The sequence below is a fragment of the Colobus angolensis genome, unplaced genomic scaffold (assembly GCF_000951035.1).
Source record: "Colobus angolensis palliatus isolate OR3802 unplaced genomic scaffold, Cang.pa_1.0 Scaffold194, whole genome shotgun sequence".
NCBI classification, from domain to species: Eukaryota; Metazoa; Chordata; class Mammalia; order Primates; family Cercopithecidae; genus Colobus; species Colobus angolensis.
In genome coordinates this window covers 295,056-322,562 of record NW_012115088.1, presented here as the reverse complement: position 1 = coordinate 322,562, position 27,507 = coordinate 295,056, and the positions used below count along the sequence as shown (strand labels likewise).

The 27,507-nt window shown below is 36.7% G+C and overlaps 1 protein-coding gene across 1 annotated transcript in view; it reads left to right on the top strand.

The window, feature by feature from the left end:
- PDE7A (phosphodiesterase 7A) overlaps positions 1–27,507 on the top strand; it is a 125,795-nt gene that overhangs the window by 42,360 nt on the left and 55,928 nt on the right. The window contains exons 2-3 of the mRNA XM_011940878.1: positions 17,179–17,239; positions 20,202–20,285. Of these exons, the coding sequence (XP_011796268.1) occupies positions 17,179–17,239; positions 20,202–20,285 (145 nt within the window). The remainder of the gene's footprint in view (positions 1–17,178; positions 17,240–20,201; positions 20,286–27,507) is intronic.

The window sequence follows — 27,507 nt, the reverse complement described above, 5'->3', positions numbered from 1 at the left end:
ATACAAAAATTAGCCTGGGATGGTGGTGCATGCCTTTAGTCCTAGCTGCTTGGGAGGCTGAGACAGGAGAATTGCTTGAACCCGGGAGGTGGAGGTTGCAGTGAGCCAAGATTATGCCACTGCACTGCACTCCAGCCTGGGCAACAGAGTGAGACTCCATCTCAAAAAACTTCTGGATAGTAATTCTTTTTTCTGCCTTTTTTTGGTACAAGTTCTTTATCAGACTTACATACTACAGTTATTTTCTTTGAGTCTGTGCCTGTTCATATCTTAACACTGTGTTTCGAAGAACAGAGATTTTTAGTTTTAGTGAAGTCCAGTTAACACATTTTTTTTTTCTTTTGTGGTTAGTGTTCTTGTGTCTATAAATCTTTACTTAACCCTAGACTACGGATATATTCTCATGCATTTTCTTAGAAATTTTATTATTTTAGTCTTTATGTGTAAATATATAATTCATTTTTAATTTTTGTGTATGGCATGAGATTGAGTGTTAGATTCATTTTAAATTTTATTTTATTCATTTAAAAATATTTATATAGTTTTTCCAGTGTCATGTATTGAAAAGACTATACTTTCCCCTGAATTACTTTGGTGCCTTTGTTGAGCATCAAATTTCTAAAAAAAGTCTGCTGGGATTTTGAGAGGGCATTGAATTTATGGAACAATTAAGGGAAAATTGACAATGTTGAATCTTCCAATCCGTAAACACATGTATTAGTAACTAGAGCTGTTAAAACAAAGTATCAAAACCTAGGTGCCTTAAAACAACAGAAATTATCTGTCTCACACTTCTGGAGGCTGGAAGTCTGAAATCAAGTTGTCAGGAAGGCCTTGCTCCCAGAGGAGGCAGTTGTCTCTTCTAGCTTCTTTTTAGTGGTTGATAGCAATCCTTGGTGTTCTTTGGCTTATAAATAAATCACTCCAATCTTTGCCTCTGTCTTCACATGGCCTTCGCCCCTGTGCGTTTGTGTGTCTGTCCAAATTTCCCTATTCTTAGAGGGACACCAGTCATTGGATTTAAAGCTCACACTAACCCAGTATGCCCTCATCTTAACTTGATTACATTTGCAAAAAACCTGTTTCCAAATGAGGTCGCATTTACAGGCACCTGGGGGTTAGGACTTTGACATATCTTTTGGGGGGATACAATTCAACCCCATACTATGTTTTATGGTTTTCATTGTGTGGATCATGCATATATCCTATTAATTTTATCTTTAAATATTTTATGTTTATGGTTATGATTGCAAATGGTATTTTAAAAATTTCATTTTCCAATCATTTTTTACTAATATGTAGAAATAGTTGTTTTTTTATATCAACCTTGTGTCTATTGAGCATACTAAGTTTTATTAGTTCTAGTAGCTCTTTTGTAGGGTCTTTAGCGCATTTTCTACATAGACAGTCATGTTGTCTGCACAAAAGACAGTTTTTTCTTTGTTTCTAATTTATATGCCTTATGCTGTTTCTTTTTGTGGCCTTAATGTATTTATCGGCTCTGACTTTCAATACCACGTTGAAGTGGTAGAGCAACTTACTTTGCTTGTAATCAGGGCAAAAGTTTTTAGTCTTATTTTAAGTACAATGATAGCTATGGATTTTTTTTAATAGATGTCCTTTATATGGTGAAGAAGTTTTCTTTTATTCTTAGTTTATTAAGATTGTTTATCATAAATGACTATTTTGTCAAATGCATTTTTCTTACCAATTGAGCTGATTGTATGATTTTTTTTACACTTGATCTTAGCCAAAAGGCCGAGAAGCGATGTATGATTTTTTTTAATTCTAGTAATGTTGAATTACATTTATTGTTTTTTGAATGCTCAATCAACTTTAGATTCTTAGATTCTCCACTTCTCATAATGTATTTCCTTTTTATATGCTAATGGATTTGATTTACTAATATTTTCTTAATGATTGTTTTATCTGTGTTTATAGAGGATATTGGTCCATGGTTTTATTTTCTTGTAATGTCATTATCTGCTTTTGGATTTTCAGCATTTGATTGCCATGTATCTAGGTATAGTTTTCTTTGTGTTTTTATTATGTTTGGTGTTCGTTTAACCTGCTTTGACGTATGGATTGATAGTTATCAAATGAGAAAAATATTTCATTATTATTGCTTCAAGTATGTTTGCTCTCTTTTACATTCCTTTTTGGGGTCTAATTACTCCACTGCTTATGTTGTCCTGCAGGCTCACAGGTTCAGATTCATGTTTTTGTTTGTTTGTTTTGGCTTTTTTTCTCTCTGTGTGCATCAGGTTAGGTAATTTCTACTGATCTTTTCTTATACTGTGTTTTGTTTGCTATTAAGCCCAACTATGAATTTCTTAGTATAGACACTATTCTTCAGCTATAGATGATCCATTTTTTAATTTTTTTTTCTTTCATTGGGTACATGTTCTCCTTTAAATCTTTGGACATTTACAATAACATTTAAGAAGTCTTTGTCTACCAATTCTATTATCTTAATCATTTTTGGGTTTTTATTGAACGCTCCCTTCCACCCCAATTTTGAGGTGACTTTTTTATTTTTTCTACTAATTTGTAATTCTTGATTTGTCATCTTTTAAAGAATGTTAAGTACTGTTCTGGTAGGCAGTTTAGTAACTTGCAGATCCACCTGATCCCTTTATGCTTCTTGTAAGTTTCGTTAGTGTTTCCAATAGAGCTTTCTACACTGATGGCCTAGTACTGTGTCTGGAATTGGTGGGTTCTTGGTCTCACTGACTTCAAGAACGAAGCCGCAGACCCTCACGGTGAGTGTTACAGTTCTTAAAGATGGGGTGTCTGGAGCTTGTTCCTTCAGATGTTCAGATGTGTCTAGAGCTTCTTCCTTCTGGTGGGTTCGTGGTCTCGCTGTCAGGAGTGAAGCTGCAGATCTTTGTGGTGAGTGTTACAGCTTTTAAAGGCAGCGCGCCTGCAGTTGTTCGTTCTTCCCGGTGGGTTCGTGGTCTCGCTGGCCTTAGGAGTGAAGCTGCAGACCTTTGCGGTGAGTGTTACTGCTCATAAAGGCAGCATGGACCCAAAGAGTGAGTAGCAGCAAGATTTATTGCAAAGAGTGAAAGAACAAAGCTTCCACAGTGTAGAACGGATCTGGACCCACCCACATCCTGCTGATTGGTCCATTTTACAGACAGCTGATTGGTCCACTTTACAGAGAGCTGATTGGTCCGTTTTGACAGAGTGCCGGTTGGTATGTTTACAATCCTTGAGCTAGACACAGAGACACAGAGTGCTAGTTAGCTAGATACAGAGTTAGCTAGATACAGAGTACCAATTGGTGCGTTTACAAACCTTGAGCTAGACACAGAGTACTCATTGGTGTATTTACAAACCTTGAGCTAGACACAGAGTGCTGATTGGTGCATTTACAATCCTTGAGCTAGACACAGAGTCACAGAGTGCTAGTCTTCCATATCTTCTCTAGGTTAGCTAGATACAGAGTACCAATTGGTGTATTCACAAACCCTGAGCTAGACACAGAGTGCTGATTGGTGTATTTACAATCCTTGAGCTAGACACAGAGTCACAGAGTGCTAGTCCTCCAAGTCTCCACCAGGTTAGGTAGATACAGAGTACGGATTAGTGTATACACAAACTCTGAGCTAGACACAGAGTGCTGATTGGTGCACATATGATCCTTCTGCTAGATATAAAAGTTCTCCAAGTCCCCATCCAGTTCAGGAGCCCAGCTGGCTTCACCCAGTGGATCCTGCACCAAGGCTGCAGGCGGAGCTGCCCGCCAGTCCCAAGCTGTGCCTGCACTCTTCTTCAGCCCTTGGGCTGTGGGTGGGACCTGGCGCCATGGAGCAGGGGAGGGTTGGACCCAGCGGGAGCCCAGGCAGGGGGAGGAGCTCAGAAACAGCAGATTATAGGTCCAGAGCCCTGCCCCGCCGGGAGGCAGCCAAACCCGGCCAGAATTTGAGTGCAGTGCTGGCAGGCTGGCACTGCTGCGGACCCGGCACAACCGCCGCAGCTGCTGGCCTGGGTGCTAAGCCCCTCACCGCCCTGGGCCGGTGCCGGCCAGCCGCTCAGTGTGCGGGGGCCCGCCCAGAGTGCGCCGGCACCCGCCGGAACTCACACTAGTCGGCCAGCGTGGCGGGCACAGGCCCGGTTCCCACCCGTGCCTCTCCCTCCACACCTCCCAAAAAGCAGAGGGAGGAGGCTCCAGCCTCAGCCAGCCCAGAGAGGGGATCCCACGGTGCCTTGGCGGGCTGAAGGGCTCCTCAAGCGCCGCCAGAGTGGACGCCAAGGCCGGAGACTAAGGAGGCACTGAAAGAGTGAGGCCTGCTGGCACATTTTCACCTGTTAGTACCTCCTAAGGTAGGGCATTTCTGGAATCTCCATGGACTGTCCCAGATATTCCCTGAGGTCTCTTCTCTGTGGTTCGTTGGGACTCTGAACTCTTCTGTAGTTGCTCTTTCCCTGGTAGTTATTATTTTTCTGGCCTCATGGAGTCTCATCCTGCACATACTCAGCTTAGTATTCAGCCAAAGATTGAAGGGGATCCACCCTCAGACTTCTGGAGCTCCTTGTTCTCACAGCTCCCTTCTCTCTGGCATTCAGCCCTACAAATTCCAGGTACCTCAGCCTCCCTGAGCTGCAGTCTCTGTCTCCTTAGCTTTGTGAGACCTCTGCGCTCTGCAGGATTGCTCTGCCTTGCTTTCAGGTTGGGCCACTGCCTATAGGAAGGAGCCTGGGCAATGTTAGGGCTTACCTTGGTTTTTTCCATTCTCTCAGGGATCAAAGTCCTGTAGTACTTGCTGTCTAACATCTGAAAACAATGTTTCACGTATCTCATATTGAAAACTTGACTTTTTAGTTGTTTATATAATGGGAGAGCTAGTCCAGTACCAGTTACCTTATAATTTATTGAACCTTGTTTATGTTTTTCATTGGCGAAGATTTAGCTCACCTCTGATAATTTGCACATGTTGCTTTTTCTGCCTGGGGCTCTTTTCCCCACTGCCTGTACCTAACAAGCTCTTATTCATCATTTTTAAGGATGAAATTACGTTGTGGCATTTTTCCTGGTAGTCTTCTTTGATGTTACCAGATCTTGGGTTAATTGTCCTACTTGGTACTTATAGTACTCTGGATTTACATGTAATTGTAATTACTTGTTGTTATGCTGATTGTTTGTAGCCCACACAAAACCCTAAGCTGTGTAAGGGCAAGGACTGTGTCTCATTCACATTATTTCCCTTGTGCCTAACACAGTGAAGATCTCAATCTCTGTGTGTGTGTCTCTCTTTTGCAGTGTCACATGTGGAGATGAAGAAGTACTATTCAATTCAAAGTGCCTCCAGTATACTTCAGAAAATTTTTGCACTTCTACTCTGGTTTGGAGAAGGAGGCAATTATGGACAGTTGCCATTCTTTTATTCAGAAGCCTTCTTTTAAAATGTATCTTATTTCTGCCAAGATTGGTGTTTTTCTCCTTAATGTCTATGTTATAATTTATATTTGCCTACAAGTATTGGTCTGTTTATAATACTACTTATAGGTGAAGTTTTTTGTTTTCCCTCACCTACAAATCAGTCTCATTAAAAAAAAGTATCTTTCAAGATAAACACTGTAACCACTTAGTTGCCATAGTAGTTTTGAGAAAGTTAATGTGGCCTGGTCTTTTGGGGTGTGGTGGTGGGTGCACTGTCCCATTGAGGAGACTTTGATAACAGTAGCTTTCTTAGAAAGACTTCTTTCATTATTAAATTGAAGATACATCCATGATGTGCTAATCTTATTTATCTTTTGTCTATGGAAAAAGAATGTTTCCATTTTTCATTTCACAGAGTTGTGAGTGATAGCATTTTCAGATGACTAGTACAAAAATTTGTCATGATTTGATTCAAGTTTGCCTTAAGTTTAAAATTTAAAATTAAAATTGTTGGCCTATAAGCACTTATGAGCTGTCAGTTACAGTACTGTAGAGCCTTAGAATTGGCAGAGACCTTGAAAGTCATTTGTTCAAGCCTACCCGAAAAGCCCCTGAACAGAGACTAGTTTGAAGCAGATCCTAACATGATTTTAATTGTAGAAAGTTGTAATAAACTCTAGAAAGTTCTTAGGAAGTAAGAATCAAATTCTGTTTTTAACAAACTTGTGCCCATGGTCGTACTTCTGCCTTATGTAATTTCCCAAAATAAAGTTAAACTTCTCCTTAGGTTATTTTATATTACAGCAGTTTAACACCTATTCTGTCCTTCTTTTTGTTTCTTTGCCTGAAGCTTCAGTTGTAAAACTATTCCTTGTATTATATCCCTGTCGACATTAAAATATGTCATGTAATCATGTATCATCTGCAGTGGTATTCAGAACTGAATTCATTCTTCTTATGTGACCTGTATTGATAGTGGAGCATCCCTTGATTTGGAAACGTACCTGATCTCATTGTCTCTCCTAAGATTGTCTTCACTTATTGTCTCTCATTAATTTAGAATTTAAACATTTTAGCCTTTTTTTAAAGAAAACTTTTAAAACTTATTTTCATTGTTTTATAGGTATGCAATTTATTTTATATCAAATGCAGACAATTGAAAAATTGAAGTTCAGCATACTGACATACCTTTAATTTTTTTTTTAATTTTGTAATTCAGCATGCTGATATACCTTTTGTTTTATATGCAGATTTGCTATGTGTTTTTCTGATCTACACGCCAGTAAATAAACTGTGGAACAAGACAAGATCCAATGAAAAGTCCTGTTGGTTACTTCTAGAATTCTTCCACTAGTTTGAAGAATTGAGTGGGAAAGTATTTCCGCCCAAATACATTATCTCTGGGTGTGTTTGTTCAGCTAGGAGTGTGCCTGATTGTAGCATGGGGCTCTGTTTGTCTGTTTGGTTCTTAAGAATGTCACCAGAGACTTTCTAAGTGCTTTTAGTATCATAAGATGATGTTTTCTGGGACCTGAAGGCTTGAATTATTGGTAAAGTGTCAAGGTTTTTGTTTTTTTTTACTTCTTTGTACTAGGAGGAATCACATGCCGTGTTCATCAAATATTCAAATACTACCTGACAAAAAGTTCAGAGCTCTAAGTCAGTATTACAGAAAGGTCTTAATTGAATGGCAAAACTCCCATAGTACCATAGCTTTTAAGTAAGTTTTTGTTAGTTATGGAAGCTTTTTTCTTAGTTTCATGTCACTTAAAATTCATACCATTTGAAGAATAATAAGCCTTTGTTTTTAGTAAAAGCAATAAACCAAAATTGTACTCTGATTTATTACTTGTTATTAAAGTGGGCTGGAATTCAAAACGATGAGAGCACAGTTGGAGGGTTTTTACTATAGTGTTCACATATTTTCTGTCATAAATTTGGTTATAGTTTTCTGCAGACACTATATTTGTATAAAGAACTCTGTGATAGACTATTTCTGTCCATGAGATTCCAAAATTATAGACACTGATGTCAATGCAGATGAGGTTAGCCTAATTTGGGCAAGAGAGGGACATGCCGAGTCTCTGTATGGATAGCTAAAGGCTATTGCCAAGATTGACAGGTGTCCTGTGAGTGGCAGAGAGCCCCGGGGATAAAATTTTCTCTTGGATTACTTCTCTAAGAAACAATGAACAAAGTCATATTTTCTTTTCTATTGATCACACTCATAAAATAGTGAGGTCTACTTTTAACTCAGCTTTTCTGATATTAGCCTTATAAACCCCAGAAAGGTAAAAAGTTTTATACTTTCTTCTTATAGTATCAAATTCTGTTTTTGAAAATTTTAAGTGTATCCTATGCATTAATTTTTCTAGAATAGTCACCTGATTTATTACTTTGCCATGTTTCACTAAGGATTTGAGACAACTACAAAAACAGTTAATGTAAAAGAATACATTTGTTATTAGTGTAAAAGAGGTAACTTTATAGAATGATAAACTACATGATCCAACTCTGGAAAAATAAACTTTTAGGAGAATTATCTAAGTTATAAGCATAATATTTATTGTAAAAGAGATTTTATATTAATTTGAAACAGCATTTGTTTTATTTTATCTTATTGAAATTTTTTTATTATTAAAATTTAATTATAAATCACCAAGATAAGTAGTCCTAAATGTATCTCAAAATAAGAAAAGTTTTATAGCCATTAGGTTTATGACACTGAGAAAGTTGAGATTACTACTTTAAGAAAAACTGTGTTGCCTGAGATTTTTGTAAGATTTGAGTGATGTAAATGTGTCATTAGCAATGAAAGCTTTATGACTTTAGGCATAAACTCAGTAGCTGTTTCTGTTCTAATAGGAAATTTTCTGATCTGAGGGAGTATTGTGTCTTGATTATCTCTATATTACCGTGTCAGACATTAGTAGAAATTAGGAAGTGGATGCTGGGGGAACCATTTTAGGGAGCCAACCTATTAACTAGCGCGAGAAATGAAAGCCAAGAGCCTCGTCCTGCTGAGAATCAGAGAAGGTTTCTCGGGGCACTTGCAAACACAGTGCAAGTTCTCTTCATGGACCATTGTGATTGCAGTTAGGTTGAGTTAAGGTGAAGCTAGAGTGGTTAGGGCATTCTCATTTCTAGGTTTTAAATACAGTAGAATTTAATTCTGATTTAGCAAAAATTTGTTGGGAGTCCACTACGAGCTAGCAGTTTGTTTATGGATACCACTTACCTCCCATAAAGGGGAGGAAAATAAGGCACAGAGAAGTGGTGATTTGCTCATGGCAGTAAAGCTGGGAAATAAATCTAGGCTTTCAACTTCAAGCCCAGTAGAGTTTTGAGATGGTAGAAATAATCTAGATAGAAATTCATTTCAGTGAGACAACTTTTAGAACTGTCTTTCTTACTGCCTCTTTTTAAATCATCTCAATTATGATTTTCTAAGTATTGTACCAAAAATAGCCATCTTGTATTTGCTTTTCAAAACTTGACTCTTTTTGAGCAGTTGATTGGAAGAGAAATGTGAAGGTGGGAAGGGTAGCATCACTGGCCCAAGCATCAAGATAGTAGGCTGATTTGGAGTGGATAGCCCAAGCCAGAGTGGCAGAGAATGACCTCGAAGCCCGGGGCCCAGGCTGCACAGCCTCTTACAGATGACCGCCAGTGTTTCCCTTGAGCATTGGCCTAAGATACATACACTCTGCTGCTCTGACTCATGCCTAAGCATCCTTCAAGTTTCATTGCTAGAACCTTACTGGAAGGCAGAGTAATCAGAGACCTTGACAGTCTCATGTTAAAGCTAGTCTCATGGCAGAAATAAAAATGTTATCTGGATTTGTGTAAATATGAGTATTATAACTTGTTAGTTCTGTAGCAAGAAGTGAAAAGTTTATGGCCATGTATTAAGAATGGTTTCAAGTTAGGAAAATTTGGATTTACACCTATAAATTTAATTTACACTTCATTTTGACAAGCCTAGAACTGACTTCTCTTTTAAATAAGCTCTTTGTACTGAGGATTAGATAATGAAAATAATATTATTATTTGAACTATTTTGGTTCTTTTTAAATATCTTTTTAGGATCATTTGTGTACATTGACAATCAGATGACATTGTCTTGTCTTGGACTGCAGTCACCTCCTGGGTGTTTCTTCAGTCAGCCCAAGCTATCTTCACCTTTCTCCGGGACCTCTGCAGTGGTGGCCTGACTGCCCATCCAGCCCCTACCCACCTCCCTATACTTGACCAAAGTGATCTTTTTAAAAAGCAAAATCTGCTACAGTATACTTCAGTAGATTGAAATTCAGACAAGACACTCCCAGGTGGCCCATATAGGGCCTGGCCTTTACTCCCCAGTGCCGCAGTGTCATCTGACTCCTCCTCCCTGCACTTGAGCCGCCCTGGTCTTTCTTTCTCTCAGACTTGCTTGGCTTGGTTTTGTCTCAGCCTTTGGCCCTCTCACCTGTTCTTCTGTCTGCACGATCTGTCTTCCGTCTTCACATTCTTGGGCCATCACACTTCATCTCAGGGTCATTTCAGGGATTCTGGAAGAAGTCCTTCACCTCTTAACTAGGTCAGATTCAGGTTTGCTGGCATTTCCTACCTCTGCTTCATTGCACTTTTTACAGTTAAAATTTTGTGTTTATTTACATAATCTGATTAATGTTCACTCCAACCAAATTGCAAGCACCACAGGGGCAGGAACCTTGTCTGCTTTTACTCAATGCTTATATCCCTGCCATCTGGTACAGAACCTGGTACATATTAGAAGCTTAGTAAGTATTTGCCGAATACTTGAATGAAAGTTTCACAAAAGGCATTTTCTCAGCAGTATTATCTGCAGCCTCTTGGTTATGAAGACGGATGAATAGAAGCATACTTTGTTATTAGAAAGCTCACTTACAGCCAAGAGAACAAGATCTGTACCAAAAATATAAGTTAGATTGCAGTTAGGGCTTGAAAATAATATGTCCTTAATTATTTGAAAATGCGCTATTAGACTAGCTTTTTTTCAGTAAGTCCAAAATGAGTGAATTACAATGTTAAGAAGCACAGATAATATGACAGCCTCTAACATTCATAAAGTAACTCTATCCCTAAAAGAATAAAAAGTTGAACAAATTTCAATTAAAAATTGAAAAGATGGAATAAAATGCATTAATATTTTAAAATGTCACCGGACACTGTGCTTGTGAAACCGTTCTATGTGTAAAGAATGAAGACATTTTTAGTACTGCCACATATTTTTTGAAAGTTGTTTTAAGGCACTCTGTTAGTATTAAGATTGTAGAAGTGTTTGGGGCTGGCCTGAGTCCTCTTTTGCCTACATTTTGTTAGACTGTTAGGTCAGCCCTCACTAAAGTCTTTTCCCTCCCCTCTTCCAACATTACTTAGGCAGTTCTACCCCAAGCCTGGGTTTGTGGCATGAAGCATGCGCTGGGTAAGAAGGCTGGCTGGGTAGTGCATTCCCAGAGGAGTCAGGTGATCACTGTTGGAAGGCAGCTGCTTGAGGTCCAAGGCAGTCAGTGTCCCCTCTCTTTTGCCTTGGGACAGCTGGTTATTTATCAGACTCCTAAGAAGTTTTCCTTGCTCCCTAGTAGAAGAGAGAGATTATGCAGCGGGCTTTTGATTGATCCAATGGGAATTACATTGATCTGGTGTCTGGCCTTGGTTCTTATCAAGTGGATCACCTCTAAGGTAGGCCATCTTTATTTTTAGGATGGTGACATTCATCATTATTAGTTTACATATTTGTTGGGAATTAAATCGTTCGACGATTTTCTCCCCCTTTTGCCTTAGTTTTTATTCTCTGATTAAAAGAGCTGTGAGTTTCATCTGTCGGCCAAAGCACTTAAATTTACTACTTGTAGTTTTTATTCTTATCCCACATTATTTCTTCTTAAGGGCTTTTTATAGCATCTTTCCCCAATATCAAAGCAGCATTCCTCAGTATCACTGCCTTAAAGAAGTTTTTATGACTAAAGAAGTTTAACTTTTAAGATTATGAAATTAAGTTATACTTTTGGTGTATATATTTTAAATATTCTCTCGGAGAAAATTTAATGACACTTGTGTATTTAAAGTGTAATGTTGAGGATTTCTAAACAATTATAAACTTTTTAAAAACGAAAAACCACCCTCTATCATATTTTCTCTTAAGGTCTTGCTACTGCTAAAATACATGCCTTAGCTATAATATATTGACATAAATGTAGGATTACATATATGTTGTTTTTGAAGTTGAATTCTAAATGTCAGGCTTGAGAAATTCTTGATAGAATGCTAGCTAGCCATTTGCCATCTGGACAAGGGTCTCAAACTAAAATAAAAAATATTTAAAATTATACTGTTTGAAATTTTTTTTTCTATTCTTCTATAAAAATGATTATATCTTTCATCCACCACACAGCTTTTTTTCTTTCTAGATTGAGAAACTGAATTTTTAAGGGTATCACTTAACTGAGAAACAGAGCTTCTATAAAGTTAATTTTCTTTCTCAAGCAAGATTTTAATATCTGCTATGTAATTTTCCACGTTTAAACATAACATTTTAAGCATAATTATCTCTTAAGTTGGTCTTCTTTTCTTAGTGAATATGATTGAAGAAATGTCTTAAAGAAAAATAATGTATTCAGATTTTAAAATCTTTGTGTTTTAAAAGTTAAGAATTAATTTTGTTGCAGTGACAGCTATTTTCTTGTTTTTAAAGGATTGGCTTGCCAAGTTATTGAATGAAGGTCAAGTTAATGTTAATAATGCATTAGTTGTCTTGTGGGTGTTTTCAGACACTTGACTTTTTTTTCCCCTCCCCTGTAGAGATGAGGTCTTATTATGTAGCCCAGGCTGATCTCAAACTCCTGGGCTCAAGCAATCCTCCTGCCTCAACTTCCCAAAGAACTGAGGCTATAGATGTGAGAAAATGCACCTGTCCTCTAGACTTTATCCTTTTAATGACCACCAAAAAATTACATTGTTTTTAAACAAAAAGAATGCTAATATTTTATTTTTTAAAAAAAATGTTGAAAAAAGGAAGAAGAATGGGAAGGCTACTATTTGGTAGATCAATGCAATATTTGAATACTTGAGCCACTCAAGTACAAACATGTTTTTCTAGCATATGTAAGATGACTACTCTGAAGAAGCTCATTTCGCTATGTCAGAGGAAATTGACTTCACAACTTTGGCTGGGCTTCATCTTTTGCTATATTATTGTTTTTTTGCTAGCGTTGCCAAAAATTTTATTTAGTGCTCCTGTGTGTAAGCCCTTTAACCATCAGTTTATGAATCTGCAAAATGGAACTAATAAAGCCTGCCTTATAGAGATCTTGTGTGGGTTAAGTGAGATTTTGTGTGAAAACACTTGGAACATTTTTTTGGCACAAGGAGCACAGCAAGTGTTAGTTAATATATTATTACTCTTACCATGTAATGGAAATGCACTTGCTTTTGCTAATAAATCATTTAGTGGAAAACTTGGAACAGAATAAAAACAATGACACTTAAAATATCTTTGCTGGATTTTAAAACATGTCTATCTTTAAAAGTTATGTATTAACTAATATTGGGAACAACTTTTACACCTTTTATCATTTACCTTCAAGTCAAATCTTTTGTGGAAGCATGATTCACCCTAATTCAAGGTGAGTCTTACCAGGGCACTCAGAACTCCTGTTAGTGAGGCAGTGGGTCCTTTGGTGCTTTACAGTTTAACTTGTTTGTGCTACTGCTGTCAGTTTCTGATTAGCTCAGCCTCGCCCATGTTTTGACCTATACTAGTTTGCTTTACAAGCTGTTCCCAGGATGGCTAAATTAGAAAAGTCACGAGTAGAAGCCTCTCAGTTATTTCCATTCACTGGTGAAGTGAGGTGGGAATGTGGGTGATAGCTCTGAGAGTTTTATGACTGATAGTGTGACACAGGATTTTGATGAAATTTGTTTTACTGTTATTAAAAAGAAAATTCTAGTAGTGTATGGTTTTTAAAATGATAATATTTAAAGAAATCTTTGTTACATGTGCAGCAGTCTTATACAAAAGTAGATATAATTATTTTTAAAACAACATGATTCTAACACCGAGGTCAAATTTTTATTGTTAGAACTCATAATTTATAGTTTTTTTTCCAAAATGAGTTACTGTAGATTATTCTACCTACCTACTTTAGATTATTCTACCTAGTGAGAGAGCTTAATATTCATTTTAATTTTAATTCTTAAGTGAGTAAGTGAATGAATTATCACTCAGGATGTATTTGTTGATGGGTTCAGATATATATTTTAAAATCCATTCTTTAAAAACAGTTTTCGTCTCATTTGGATTTATTTCATAAAAGCTATGTCTTGTGGTTCAGTATAGCATTTAAGCTAAGTATTTGTAGACTAGCCTTACTTAAATTAGTACCTTATAATGAATAGAAAAACTTGGATATTTTGCACAGCCCTGTGTAATTTGTATCTATTTTAAAATTAAACTCTGCCTTTTTTGCTTAATAAATTAAGATTAATACAGACCCTACATTTTAATATCTAAATTAGTGCTTCTATAAATGAGGCTAAAATGATTACCTTAATAAGTTTAGTATGCCGTGGTGTTATCTAGACTATGTGCCTTACCTAGTTTTTGACTTAATATTATTTTGTGATGTTTAACAGAGAGCCAGTAATATTGGTCAGTCTTCCACAGTCATTAATGTGTGAAGTGATACATATTTTACCTTTCTAACTAGCAACTGTTATAGTAAATACCCTTCCTACATTAAAAAAACAACAACAACATAATAATGTCAACTCCCCTCCTAAAGAGAACTGTTAGAGATAACACCTTAAAATTTATTTTAACAAGTTATTTATCTGAGTTGTTACTGGATAGTATCAAATTGATAGGTGATGACAAGTTATTACATAGTATCTGCAGTGTCATTAATTTGCTTTAGCTGATAGAAATATGTATTGCCACATATGCCCTTCCTAGGCTACTAGGTTTACCCCTAGATTGGTGGTGTTGAGGAGAGACCTGTAATCTAGTAAGCTAAATATGTTGGGGAGGGGATCCGCACAGTAGCTGTGAGTGGTGCCTTTTAACAGTGGCTGTTTACTCCAGAATAAATAACATGAAACACTGCAAGAGGCTTCCTTAGGATATTCTATTAGTGGAAGACACTTTAAGCATGATACCAGGAGTGTAGTCTATATGATTTGGTCCCTTGGGATTTAAGATCATGCTTTTCTTTGTAGTAGATTTTTATTTTACTTTTCAATTTTAATTTTATTTTGTGAATATATGATAATTACACACACTGCAAGACTCAAAAAGTACAAAGATAAACATTGAAAAGCCCCTCTCCTACCTCTGTATCCCTCAGCCTCCTTGGAGACACCCAGTGGTGATAGTTAGAATTTTATTTTTGTTTGAAATTTTTGTTCCTCTTGTATTTCATGAACTGTGTTTTTTTAAGGACTTGTGAAATCATGTAAGATTTTAATTGATATTTTTCTCTTAAAAGTCAAGCATTAAGGATATAATAACTTAATGTTTTGGGTAGTTGTTGTACACTAAATCCAAGTGAGGGCTTTAAGTAAATTTTCAATATGATAATAGTAAAAAATGTGATTTTTTTTTTTTTTTTTTTGAGATTTGTAGGTATGTGTTGAGGAGTTGTAAATCCCATGCCGGAGTTTTGTGAGGGGACACGATCATTAATCTGATATGTAAAAATACAATCTCATTGCTTTAACATGTATTTCTTTTGTTAATGAAGTCAAGCATTTTTTTGTATTTATTTATTTTTCCCTTGCGAATAGTATGTTTATGTCCTCCCTATTTTTCTACAGCTCTTTAGTCTTTTTCTAACTAGATTTGTAAGACACTTAAAATTTTTTTTTGGTGGGGAGATAGTAGAGGAAAATTAGCCCTTTGTCATATCAGTTGAACTCACTTTTCTGGGTTTGAAGTTTATCCTTTACTTTGTTTATGGTATCTTTTACCATCATAATTTAACTTTTAAGTGGCCAAATTTGTCAGTGTTTCATGACTTAGGGATTTTTATAGGATAGTTAGAAAGGCCTTCCTATTTAAGACTTTTAAAAATATAGTCCTGTTTTCTTTTAATACTTTCATGCTTTAATTTTTAACATTTCAATCATTGTTCCATGTGTAGTATGTTTTGGAGCAGGAAGGTAATAATGTAGCTTTATGTTTTTCTAGATAGCACCACTTAATCTAACATTATTTATTAAAAATCAATATTTCCTCCACAGATTCTAAGTCCTGTATTTATCATATACAGAATCACTGTGTACTCTTGGATTTGCTTCTAGAGTCTCTATTGATTATTTTCTCTGTTTCTTTGCAATGTCACACTATTTTGTTCATATCCCATAGTGCTAGTCCGTTTCCCACCCTCCCCCTTTTTTTTTGAGACAGGGTCTCACTCTATCTCTTAAGCTGAAGTGCAGTGGTGCCATCATAGCTCACTGCAGCCTCCAACTCCTAGGCTCAAGGGATCCTCCTGCCTCAGCCTCCCAAGTAGCTGGGATTACAGGTGTATGCCACCATGCCTGGCCTATTACTACTTAAACATTTTTTTTTTTTGCTTGTTAATTCAACTGATTTTACTGATCACTTTTGACATGCTAGGGACTGTTCTGAATGTTGGGATTTATCCTAGATCTGGGAAAATAGCAGTGACTGAAGACCCTGCCTCCACAGAACTTAGATTCTATGTCTAAACTCTGGTTTGGTCAACTTTATCTTCCTCATTTTTAAATCTGTCCTCACTTATATGCATTCTGTTAGTCACTAAGTTATTCATCAATATATTTATTAGTTATTATTTATTTGTAGTAAGTCCATTTAGTCATTTATTTACCAAATTTTTATTTAGAACTTACTAAATAATAGATCCTGTTTTAGAGACCAGGGATGCAGTGATGACTAAGATAAAGTTTCTGCTCTTGTGGAGCTTTTAGTAACATGCAGACAAGACAACTTCAGCCACATGCTACACAGAGGACTGACGTAGGGAGCTTTGGAAGAGGGTGGCTTCTAGGTGGCCATAGATTTCATAGTCAGGTAATCTCTCTCTGAAGAGATGACACTTTGTCTAGAAGCTGCAAGGTAAGAAGGGAACAGTGAAGCAGTGATCCAGGACGAGGGAACAGCAATTGGAAAGGCTGTATATTTGGTGTAGATGAGGAAAAGCAAGGAGGCCAGCTTGACTGTCTCCTAGCAGTGGGGGAGGCCACAGTACAAGAGGGCACAGAGGTAGGCAGGTCACAGAGGACTCTCGAAAGTAAAGCTTGGGGAACCCCAAGTGTGATGGGGAGCCTTTGGAGGAGTTTGAGCAGGAGTTGAAGTGCTTACTTTTGCTTTTATGTGAAGTGTGGACTGGGATCCAAAGAGATGCAGCAGGAAAGCCAGTGGATTGTCCTTTCCTTTCTTTTCTATTAATATTTGGCAACTCCTGTTGATCCCTTTTGAGTCAACACAGATGTCACCCCAAAACCTTTACCAACTTACTCAAATAGATTAAATTTCCAAAGAGAGGCTGCATGTGTCTCTCTTTGTATCCATTTTTATGGTAATTCTTAACCATACTGTATTAGAATTATTTGTTGTCCCCATTCCCCAGAGATTTCAAGAACAGGTACCATATCTAATTTCATTTTGTATATCCAGCTTCTCTTGCACAGTGCTTCACAAATAATAAATGATGAATACATGTTTGTTGAGTTGAATTTTATATCATATTTAATTGTCATGTATTATAATGCATGTTTTTTTTTTCTAGAGGCGTGGAGCTATTTCCTATGACAGTTCTGATCAGACTGCATTATACATTCGTATGCTAGGTAAGCATTATTTATTTTATACCAATATCAGTTAATTTTGTTATTATCTGTTGTTATTTGAGTTTGAGGTATCTTTCATTAGGTAGCTTTTCATTGCTGTTTGTAGCAGAAATAACCTATTCATGGAGTTTAGAGTCTAGAAACAAATACTGAATGTGATGTGAATCAAGAGAGGCATTTTAGAGTTATAGATAATTGAGAAATCTTTGGCCTAATAACTAAGACACTGTCATCAGTACACAGTTTCAAATTGCATCTTGAACATTCTTCATAGAAAATAGTGTTAGATTTGTACAGTGGCTAAATACCAAATAGATGAATGCCAGCATGGACAACGGTGAGGCCATGAAATACCTGCTCAGATCACCCTGTGACTAGATGTATTTTGTTCTCAGCTGGCTGGCAAGGAAGACCATTTGACTTCTAGTTCTGGTGCTTAAATTTTTTATTTATTAGTCAATTCCACAAGGTAAAATGAATTCAGATATGTGCGTATGTATTTCTAATTTTCTTTTTCTCTTTTTCTCTGTGCCAGATTTCTGTCTTCATCTATGTCTCCTTCATCCTTGCACTTCAACTCGTAGTATTAAACATGCATATTAAGATTCCAACAGGCACATTTATTCATTTTTTTTAGAAGACTCTCCGACTCTTCCTCAGCTCAGAATTCCTCCCTCAACTTTATGATACTGATCTATCCTTATTCTTCACCTACTTCTGTCTTCTTCTTTGCCACCTTCACTAATTCCTTTTCATACTTTTAAGCTGAAATGTTCCCCAAGGTTCTATTTTAACTCCTATTCCTTTTTGTCCTCTTTATTTTATCCTGTGTATCTTACCTGCCTCAGTTCTTTTCTACTCCAGTACATATTTTCCCCCCACGAATGCACAGCTTTTTTCTCCTTGCTGTCTCCATCTTTCTCTAATAAACATGTTCAGGATTCCGCTGTCCTTAAGACAGAGCTTTGCATTCATATTTTCTTTAACTTTGTAAAACATCTCCATGTAAATGTCATGAATATCTCATGTCTAAAGCAAAAATGTCTAAAGCAAAATATTTGTGTTCCCCATGTCTGTCTGTTCTGCAGTCTTTTGCCATCTCAGTAAATATAACTCCATTCTTCCTGTCATCAGGTCAGAAACCTCAGAGTCAATTTTTTACTTCCTATTTCTTACACACTCCATACTGAATTCAACAGCAGATCCTACTGGTTGATACTTTTAAATACACCCAAATCTCACCACACCAATGCTGTTACCACCACATTTATTACTTACTCCTTAACTGGAGGCCCTGTGTCTACCTGTGTTCCCTGACTGACTCTATTCTCATCACACCTAGAGTGAACCTTTTCAGACATAATCTGACTCCTCTATTCAGAAGTCTTTGATGGCCTCAAAGGTCCAGCACGATCTGACCCCACTGCCTCTCCACCCCACCCCCACCGGTTCCCCTCACTCACCTTGCTCCTGCTATGCCATCCTCTTGGCTTGCCCTTGACCGTGCCAAGCATGCTTCTGTCTCGGGGAGTTTTACACTTTCTCTTCCTCATGCCTGGAAGCCTCTTCCTCCCTGGCTCACTGCCTCTCTTCCTTCAGGTCCCTGCCCAGACGCCTCCTTTTCAGTGAGGCCTTCTCTGACTGCACTAATGAGTCACCTTCCCCTGCTCCTCTCTTGCTATTCCTCTTACCTTTAGTTTTGACCATGTAACTCATCATCTTCCACTGAAATTTGGTATTTATTATTTGTGTCATCACACAAAAAGATAAGCTTCATGAGGACAGTGAAGGGACTTTATGTATTTTGCCCTCTGCTGTATTTCCAGTGCTTGACTTGTTAACATTTGTTGCAGCATGAAGGAATGGCCACAGGACAGGTGACTAGTCATTGTGGGATGGAATTATAGTCGATGAAGTGAGCCTTGGAGGAAGTGATGGTCTTACTGAGAGAAACAGAGTAAGCAGGAGTGCCCACTAGGCAAGCCAAATTGCGAGAGCACAGGGATAGAGGCTGAAGATTTAAAGGTTGTGAACTTGGAGGCTATAAAAGTGTACTGGGAAAAGTGCTGTGTTTGGAACTCACGGAGCTGGGTTTAAATCCTGACTCACCCTTTGTACTAGCTTTGTGGCATGGAGCATGCTATTTAACTTCTCAAAGTAGAGTTTTTGAATCTGTAAACTGAGGATTAAGATTCCTATCTCTGAGGGTTGACGAGAGAAGAAAATAAAATAATGCCTGCAAAACACAAAAAAGAGCATCTAGACCATGGTTGCTATGGTTATGTTGCTGTATAGAAAAATAAATGTGGAAGTAATGTGGGCACATGTAGGAACCACACTGAGCTTACAAAGACCAACGTTTAAGACTGAGCTAAAGGCCTTGGGTGTACCCGCTGTCAGTAAGAAAAGAGTGATTAATCAGATTGACTTTAAAACAAAGTCTTTAACATTTTAAGTTTTTACACATTTATGAAATTGTAAACTGCTTGAAAATAAGTAATATATTTTCCATTTTTCATATCCCTTTTAGCCCATACTATAGTGCTAGGCACAGTCGGCTCAAGTTTTGTGCTGAGGATTTTCAACCTCCTGTAAAACAGATACTGTTTCCCAATGGCCTTTTTTTTAAAAAAAAAAAAAAAAAAGTTGCCCATATGAATAACATGTTAGGTCGTCTTATCATATACGTGAATCCTCTTTCAAAAGGCTAACTTATTAAAATATAGATTATAATAATTATTGTAGGGGTAGATTTTAAAAAATCCTCCTCATTCAGCCTTACAGTTTTACTGAAATTTTGTGAACCTTTTCAAATAAATCAGCTGTTAAGTACCTGTTCTACATATATCATCAGTGGGCTGTCACTTACGAATATGATACCACATGGACCTTTGCTGCTTATGGAAGCTTCTTCCTGAGCAACAACCTTCTAAACTTATGTTTTATTCTTGATTCTGTCCAGGAGATGTACGTGTAAGGAGCCGAGCAGGATTTGAATCAGAAAGAAGAGGTTCTCACCCATATATTGATTTTCGTATTTTCCACTGTAAGTGTTGGTAGACATGATTTTTCTCTCAGACTTTCACTACAGATTTTAATAAAATTACATAGTTTTCCAAGGGAAAAAGAATACCAGAAAAAAAAATCTATTATGTTTGGAATGTTTTTAAAACCTAAGTCATGTATGTAAATGACACTGTTTCTAGGTAATCTTAGTAAATACTTAGAGACAATTAGAAGAGGAAGATACTAAAACATGAAAGTTGATATAGCTTTTCTCTTCTCTGATTTATTACTTTATTTCTTTAAAAAGATATTTTTTCAAGTTGTTGTATTCCAAATAGTTTGTCTTCGCTACTTCAAATAAAATGTTTTTGTGCAAATGATATTTTATGAAGATGTTTCACTAGATTAGCAAAGTGTTATCTTTTTGGTGTATTTGAAAATGTGTATCACCTTTAAAGACGCTTGGTCGAGTGTCTGTTTCAAAAACAAACATTCTATGTGGATTTAGCCTATAGTGGAGGAAAAGGGGAGAAAACAGAACTTCTAAACGCCTTAAGTATTAAACATATTAAATCTGTTTGTGGAGGAGTTCCACTTTCAGTAATGTTGGCTAAAGTAATTTGGATTGATAATCTAAAAAATGAGAAAAACTATTCAAAATATAAAAGACATGTATGTATTCAAATGTATCTGAATGCTATTGAGGCAGAGAGATAAGCCCAGCACTCAGGCTATTATTCTTCTTAGTAGCATGTACTGATTCTAGGAAAGGTGGATTAGAAGATGAGCAGAACTTTTTATGGACACTTAGGGATAGAGAAACAAAAACAGGTGTTTAGAGCCCAGCAAGGCTGGAAGGTTGGTGCTGGTAAGCCATTCAGGCTTCATTTGGAATCCTAAAGTGCTATGCCTTAGAAATAAATCCCAACTTTGAAATATGTCACTCACCGAATACATTAAGGTGATCTGTGACTCATGTTTCTAGCCACCTGCTGGACAGAGATGTTACTCATCCCTTAAGTTTGCTAGCTGCAAACAGCCCTGGGATATGTCCTAGGCAAAGAGTAGTCAGGGCTTTGTGTTCTTGAGACATCAGTAAGAATGTGTAGGGACCCTCCGGGCCTCCGAGGAGGATTAACTTTCCCAGTAACAAATGACCCCAAAACTTACTGGCATAGAACAATGACTATTTTTAATGCTTATGATTCTGAGAATCAGGAATTCAGTCAGGGTGTATCAGGTTTCGCTTGCCTGTGCTCTACAGTGTCTTGGTCTGTGATTGGAACGGTTCAGACAGCTTAAAAATGGCTGGGATAGTGGCACTGGAGCCTTATGTCCAGGGTCTTGGTCCATCTCATGTCATCTCCCAGGGCTGGAACCTCCAAGATGGCTTCTGCAGTTAGGTGCCAACATTTTTCTGTCTCCATAAATGGCAGTCTCAGGGAACTAATTACATGGCAGCTACTTTCTCGCAGAGCAAACATTTCAAGAAACAGGAAGTGTGAGGACTCATAGTGTCTGAAGATCTGGGCCCAGACCCTGGCATAACATCACATTTCCATATTCTGTTGATTAGCCGTGTCACACGCTTGCTCAGAGTCATGGAGAGAAGACACAGCCCTCCCCCAACCCTGGTTGTCAAAGGGATGCAAGGTCAAAACCTTTTCAATCTCCCATCTGTAATCTGGCACAAAATGTTTTGAAAAAGTAATTAAGGTCCTAGAAGGAGAGGAGAGGGTAAATGTAGCAGGAGCAGTCTTTAAAGAAGCAATGGCTGAGAAATCTCTAGAAGTTGTTAGAAGACAGTAAGGCACAGATTCAGGAAGTATTGTAAATCTCAAGCAGAGTAACATTAAAAGAAAATCACACCTAAGTGTACCATAGTATAACTATGAAAACCAAAATCAAAGAGAAAGAATTGAAAGTAATGAGGGGTAGTGGAATATTACTTTCAAAGGAGCAATTATGAGGTTGCCAGAAACAGATTGTTTCATTCTCCACAGAAACTAAAAAGGTAGAAGACAAAGGAAACATAGCTCTGATGTGCTAGAAAAAAATAAAATGTCAAACTAAAAATGCAATCCACAAACTCTGAAAAGGACACACTTCACAATTTGTTACGTAAGGCTAGCATGTAATCTTGATACTACAACATGACAAGGATGTGGTTGTCATCCACATCCTTGACTAATAGAGTTTAGTCATAGCAGGAGCATGTGCTCATTTCTCTGATTAGATCACATTTCACAAAACACACTAGATTACAAACAAAAAATAACAGCCAAATCGCTCATGAATATAGAGGAAACATCCTAAATAACATATTATCAAATTATATCTAGAACACAAAGGGAGAATTAATATATTTTGACCCAATTCATATTTTTCCAGGAATATAAGGTTGGTTTAACAGTGAAAAATCAATCAGTGTAATTCACTGTATTAATAAAATAAAGGAGAAAAGTTATGGATAGGTTAGTATGTTAATGCTGAAATGGCAGTGCTAAAAGCCAAGATGACCAAATGCTAAGAAGAGCTTTTGATAGGGCCAGTCACAGTGGCTCACGCCTGTAATCCTTTGGGAGGCGCTTTGGGAGGCTGAGGTGGGTGGATCATCTGAGGTCGGGAGTTCGAGACCAGCCTGACCAACATGGAGAAACTCTGTCTCTACCAAAAATACAAAATTAGCCAGGCATGGTGGTGCATGCCTGTAATCCCAGCTACTCAGGAGGCTGAGGCAGGAGAATCGCTTGAACCCGGGAGGCAGAGGTTCCGGTTAGCTGGGATCGTGCCATTGCACTCCAGTCTGGGCAACAAGAACGAAACTCTGTCTCAAAAAAAAAAAAAAAAGAAAAGCATTTGATAAAATTCAGTATTTGTTCTTTCTTAAAATTCTGAGCAAGCTAGGAACAGAGAAAAACTTAAAGAGTCTGAAACATTAGCAACAAAACCCACAGCAAACATCTTATTTAATAGTGCAATATTAAAACATTCTTTGTGAGATGAGAAATCAAGAATATCTTTCATCATCTTTCCTATTCAGTATTGTTGTGGGAAGTCAGGGACCCCGAACGGAGGGACCGGCTGTTTGTTCTATCAGTATAATAATGCAAGAAAAATAAATGAAAAGTATAAGGACTAGAAAAGAAAAAGTATCATTTTTATGGATGACATAGTTATGTACTTAGAAAATTGTTAGGATTAATAAGTGAATTTAGCAGTTTTCCTTTCAGTACGTATTGGTATTTCTATAAAGTAACAGTGACAAAATTAACATAATATATAATTTGAATTTGCATCAAAAAACATCAAATATATAGGGATAAATCTAACTAAAGATACGTGTAACTCTACATAGAAAACTATAAGTGATTACGTAGAAAAATTAAAGATAACTTAAATAGAAGTATATATACTGTTGTTTATGGATTGGAGGATTCAATGAAGATGTCAGTTTTTCTTCTTTCCTAAATTGATCTGTATAGGTTTAGTTAGATCACAGTGAAAAATCCCAGCAGTTTTTTTTTTTTTCCAATAAAATCAACAAGCTGATTTTAAAACTTATACAAAAGTTGAAAAAGCCAAGAATAGCCAAGACAGGAAGAAGAAGAACGAAATTATGGAGTATACATCCATAGACATCAAACTTATTATAAACAGTAATAATCAAGTCAAGGTGATATTAATTCAAGGACTGACAAATAGAATAAAGGCATACTATAGAATCTAGAAATAACCTACGCATATATGGATATTTGATTTGTGACAAGTGTGGTAATGCATTAGGTAGAAGATAAATAATGCAATGAGTAGAAATAGCGATTTCACTAAATCAAGTGGATACCCATATAGGGAAAAAAAATGAATCTTGGACCCTGTTCACACCATGCATTAAAAAAATCAAATTTTGGTTGATTAACTTTGCCAGATTAGACTGATAATTCAGGTAAGGTGAGGAATGCTAAATCAATAACATTGATTTAGCAATGTGGACATGTTGGTAGGGGAAGCCTGAAATTAAAGTGAATTTAAGAGAGAACAGAAAGATGGGAATTAGATATAGCAGGTACAAACAACTCTTTTAGAGTTTTGCTGTAAAGAAAAGGGAAGAGGCTGGGCATGGTGGCTCACACCTGTAATCTAGCACTTTGAGAGGCCGAGGCGGGTGGATCACCTGAGGTCAGGAGTTTAAGACCAGCCTAGCCAACATGATGAAACCCCATTTCTACTAAAAATAGTAAAAATTAGCCAGGTGCAGTAGTGCGTGCCTGTAATCCCAGCCACTCAGGAGGCTGAGGCAGGAGAATCGCTTGAACCCGGGAGGCAGAGGTTGCAGTTAGCCAAGATCACACCACTTCATTCCGGCCTGGGCTATAGAGTGAGACTTCATCTCAAAGAAAAGGGAAGAAATAAGAGAGGCAACTGACAGAGGAAGTGGGATCACTAAAACTAGAAATAATAGCAAAGCTTGAGAACAAAAAGGCCTGGCCACCTGGAAATTTTCCAAATTCTGAAATAAGTACTTCTTGGGTCAAAGAGGTAGACCCTAAAAAGATGATAATTAAAGATTATATAGGAAAATCTATGAAATTCAGCTAATGCAGTATTACAGGAAAATTCATAGCCTTAAAAAATACTTACATTCATAAATAAGAAAGAATGAAATAAGTCAACTAAGAAGTCCAACTCAAGAAGTTAGAAAAATAATATCAAAATATACCTAAGAAAAGATAAAGTAGTTGTTAAAGATAAAAAACAGCAATCAGTGAACTAGTAAACTGAAATAAAAGTAGAACTCTGTAACTAAAGTAGTTGTTCGCAATAAAACAGATAAATTGCTTGCTAACTTAAAGACTGAATGGAGCTAACATACATACTCAAAAAATAAGAGGGGAAAACACCACAGATAAAGAGAAAATAAAAGAATCGAAATGGACTCTTTTGCTTGACCCCAAAAATATATTTGAACACTTGTATGATCCAGAAAATTTTCTTAAAAATTGCAGTTTATCAGAACTGAATGTAGAAAACATAAATTAATCCAGCAGTACTCACAGTGCGGTGTGGGATCCTCAGGACCCTTTTGGGGGTCTGTGAGGTTAAAATTATTTTCATAGTAATACTAAGATGTTATTTGCCTTTTTTGCTTTTATTCTCTCTCGAGGATACAGTGGAGTTTTCCAAGGCTGCGTGATGTGTGATGTCTCAGTACGTTCAGTATATTAGCAGATATGAGAAACAGCCGGACATTTCTCCTTAAATTTTTCTCCATTTTGGAAAATATAGTTATTTTTAATAAAAATGTTATTTATGTTAAAATGTTATGGATTTATAGCAATAAATTTTTTAAAAATAAATTTAAACAATATTTAGCCATTAAATGTTTTCAAATTTTGTTTTATATATTTTTAAATTATTTAAATATTAAAAATTTAATTTATATGGTAAATATTTAATTTCTATGGTAAATATTGATAGCTGTAACCCATATAAAGTTAAAGTTATTTGGGTTGTCAATAATTGTTAAGAATGTGAAAGAGTCCTGAAAACTAACATAATAGAAAAAGTTGCATAAGAGTTACCTATTTAAAAGCCTGAGGGCCAGAGGATTTTACAGACAAATTATTTAAGATCTTTAAAAGATTGATGATTAGTTTCAAAGCTCTCTAGACTTTCAGATTATAAAGAGGGAATCATTCAGAGTAAATTTATAAAGCAAATATAACTTTTTATAAGTATAATATTCTCACTATAAATGTCAGTACAAAAATCTTTTTTTTTTTTTTTTTTTTTGAGACAGAGTCTCACTCTGTCCCCCTGGCTGGAGTGCAGTGGCACGATCTTGGCTCACTGCAAGCTCCGCCTCCCGGATTCATGCCATTCTCCTGCCTCAGCCTCCCAAGTAGCTGGGACTACAGGTACCCGCCACCACGCCTGGCTAGTTTTTTGTATTTTTAGTAGAGACGGGGTTTCACTATATTGGCCAGGATGGTCTCGATCTTCTGACCTTGTGATCTGCCCACCTTGGCCTCCCAAAGTGCTGGGATTACAGACATGAGCCACCACGCCCGGCCTAAAAAGTCTTTTAAAAATATTAGCATAAGGATTTCCAACAGCATGAAAGAGTAATACTTCAGCCATAGTGGGGTTGTTTCAGAAAAGGAAGCAAGGATCATTCAATACATAGTTTTTCTGCAATAACATAGCAGAAACTGGTAACATTGGTTGCTTCCAGGATGGAAACTAGGTGGCTTGAGGGGAAAGAAACTTAGTTGTAGACCTTTAGAATTTTGACTCATGTGAATGTATTGCTCATTGGAAAGTTTAAGTAAAAATATGTTTTGATGTTGCAATAAATAAGGATTGGCCATGGGTAAGGAAATCAATAAAAGAGTTAAGTCTAAATATTTGTATTTGTATAAAGAAAAGTACAATCGTATTTGGAGTCTGCAGCCTACCCCCTAACATTCACTGAATTTAGTGAAATAAGAGAATTTGAAAAATATAATTGTTAGAAGTTTTAAATAGGGGGCATAATGGGATGTTTTGGTGGGGGAGGGACATTAAAAATGATTAGATTGTTAGAAGTATCTCTGATGAAATTAAAATAGGATATATACTATCTAAATCACTAGGAAACCAGTAGCAAATAAAATAAATCTAAAAGTCAAGATAAGAGAGGGAAGACCAAACATATCAATGTTAGTAATAAAGATAAATGGGTTAAATGTTCCTTTTAAGAGATAAAGAAACTCAAATTGGATAATAAATGAAACCTAATGACAAAAAAAAGGTTCAAAATAATATGAAACAGAACCATACTTGAGGTTTTGGTATCTATACTTATATCCTGATGCAGTGATGTGGAAGCTTTGTAGTATGGTATTTAGAACATTGGAGGCAGCTCAGTGTTAGGAGCAGCAGATTGTCCTCTCGATCTCATCATTCTGTTCATAAAAGATGACAAATGTGGAAGACTGTAAGTTGTAATTGAAAATGAACTGTTGGTATAGAATTGGTCCCGTAGTTATTACAAAACAAGAATATGTCTCTTTAAGCCACCATGGTAATATAATTTAGAGGGTTTTTTTAATAGAGAAAAATGCATTATTCGTTACTGCTTATAATAGGTTCTGCTTATCACACAGCTTGGAATTCTTTTTGAAATTGTAATCTAGTGTGTTTTGTGAAATGTGATCTAATCAGAGAAATGAGCACATGCTCCTGCTATGACTAAAATCTATTAGTCATCTTCAGGCCTT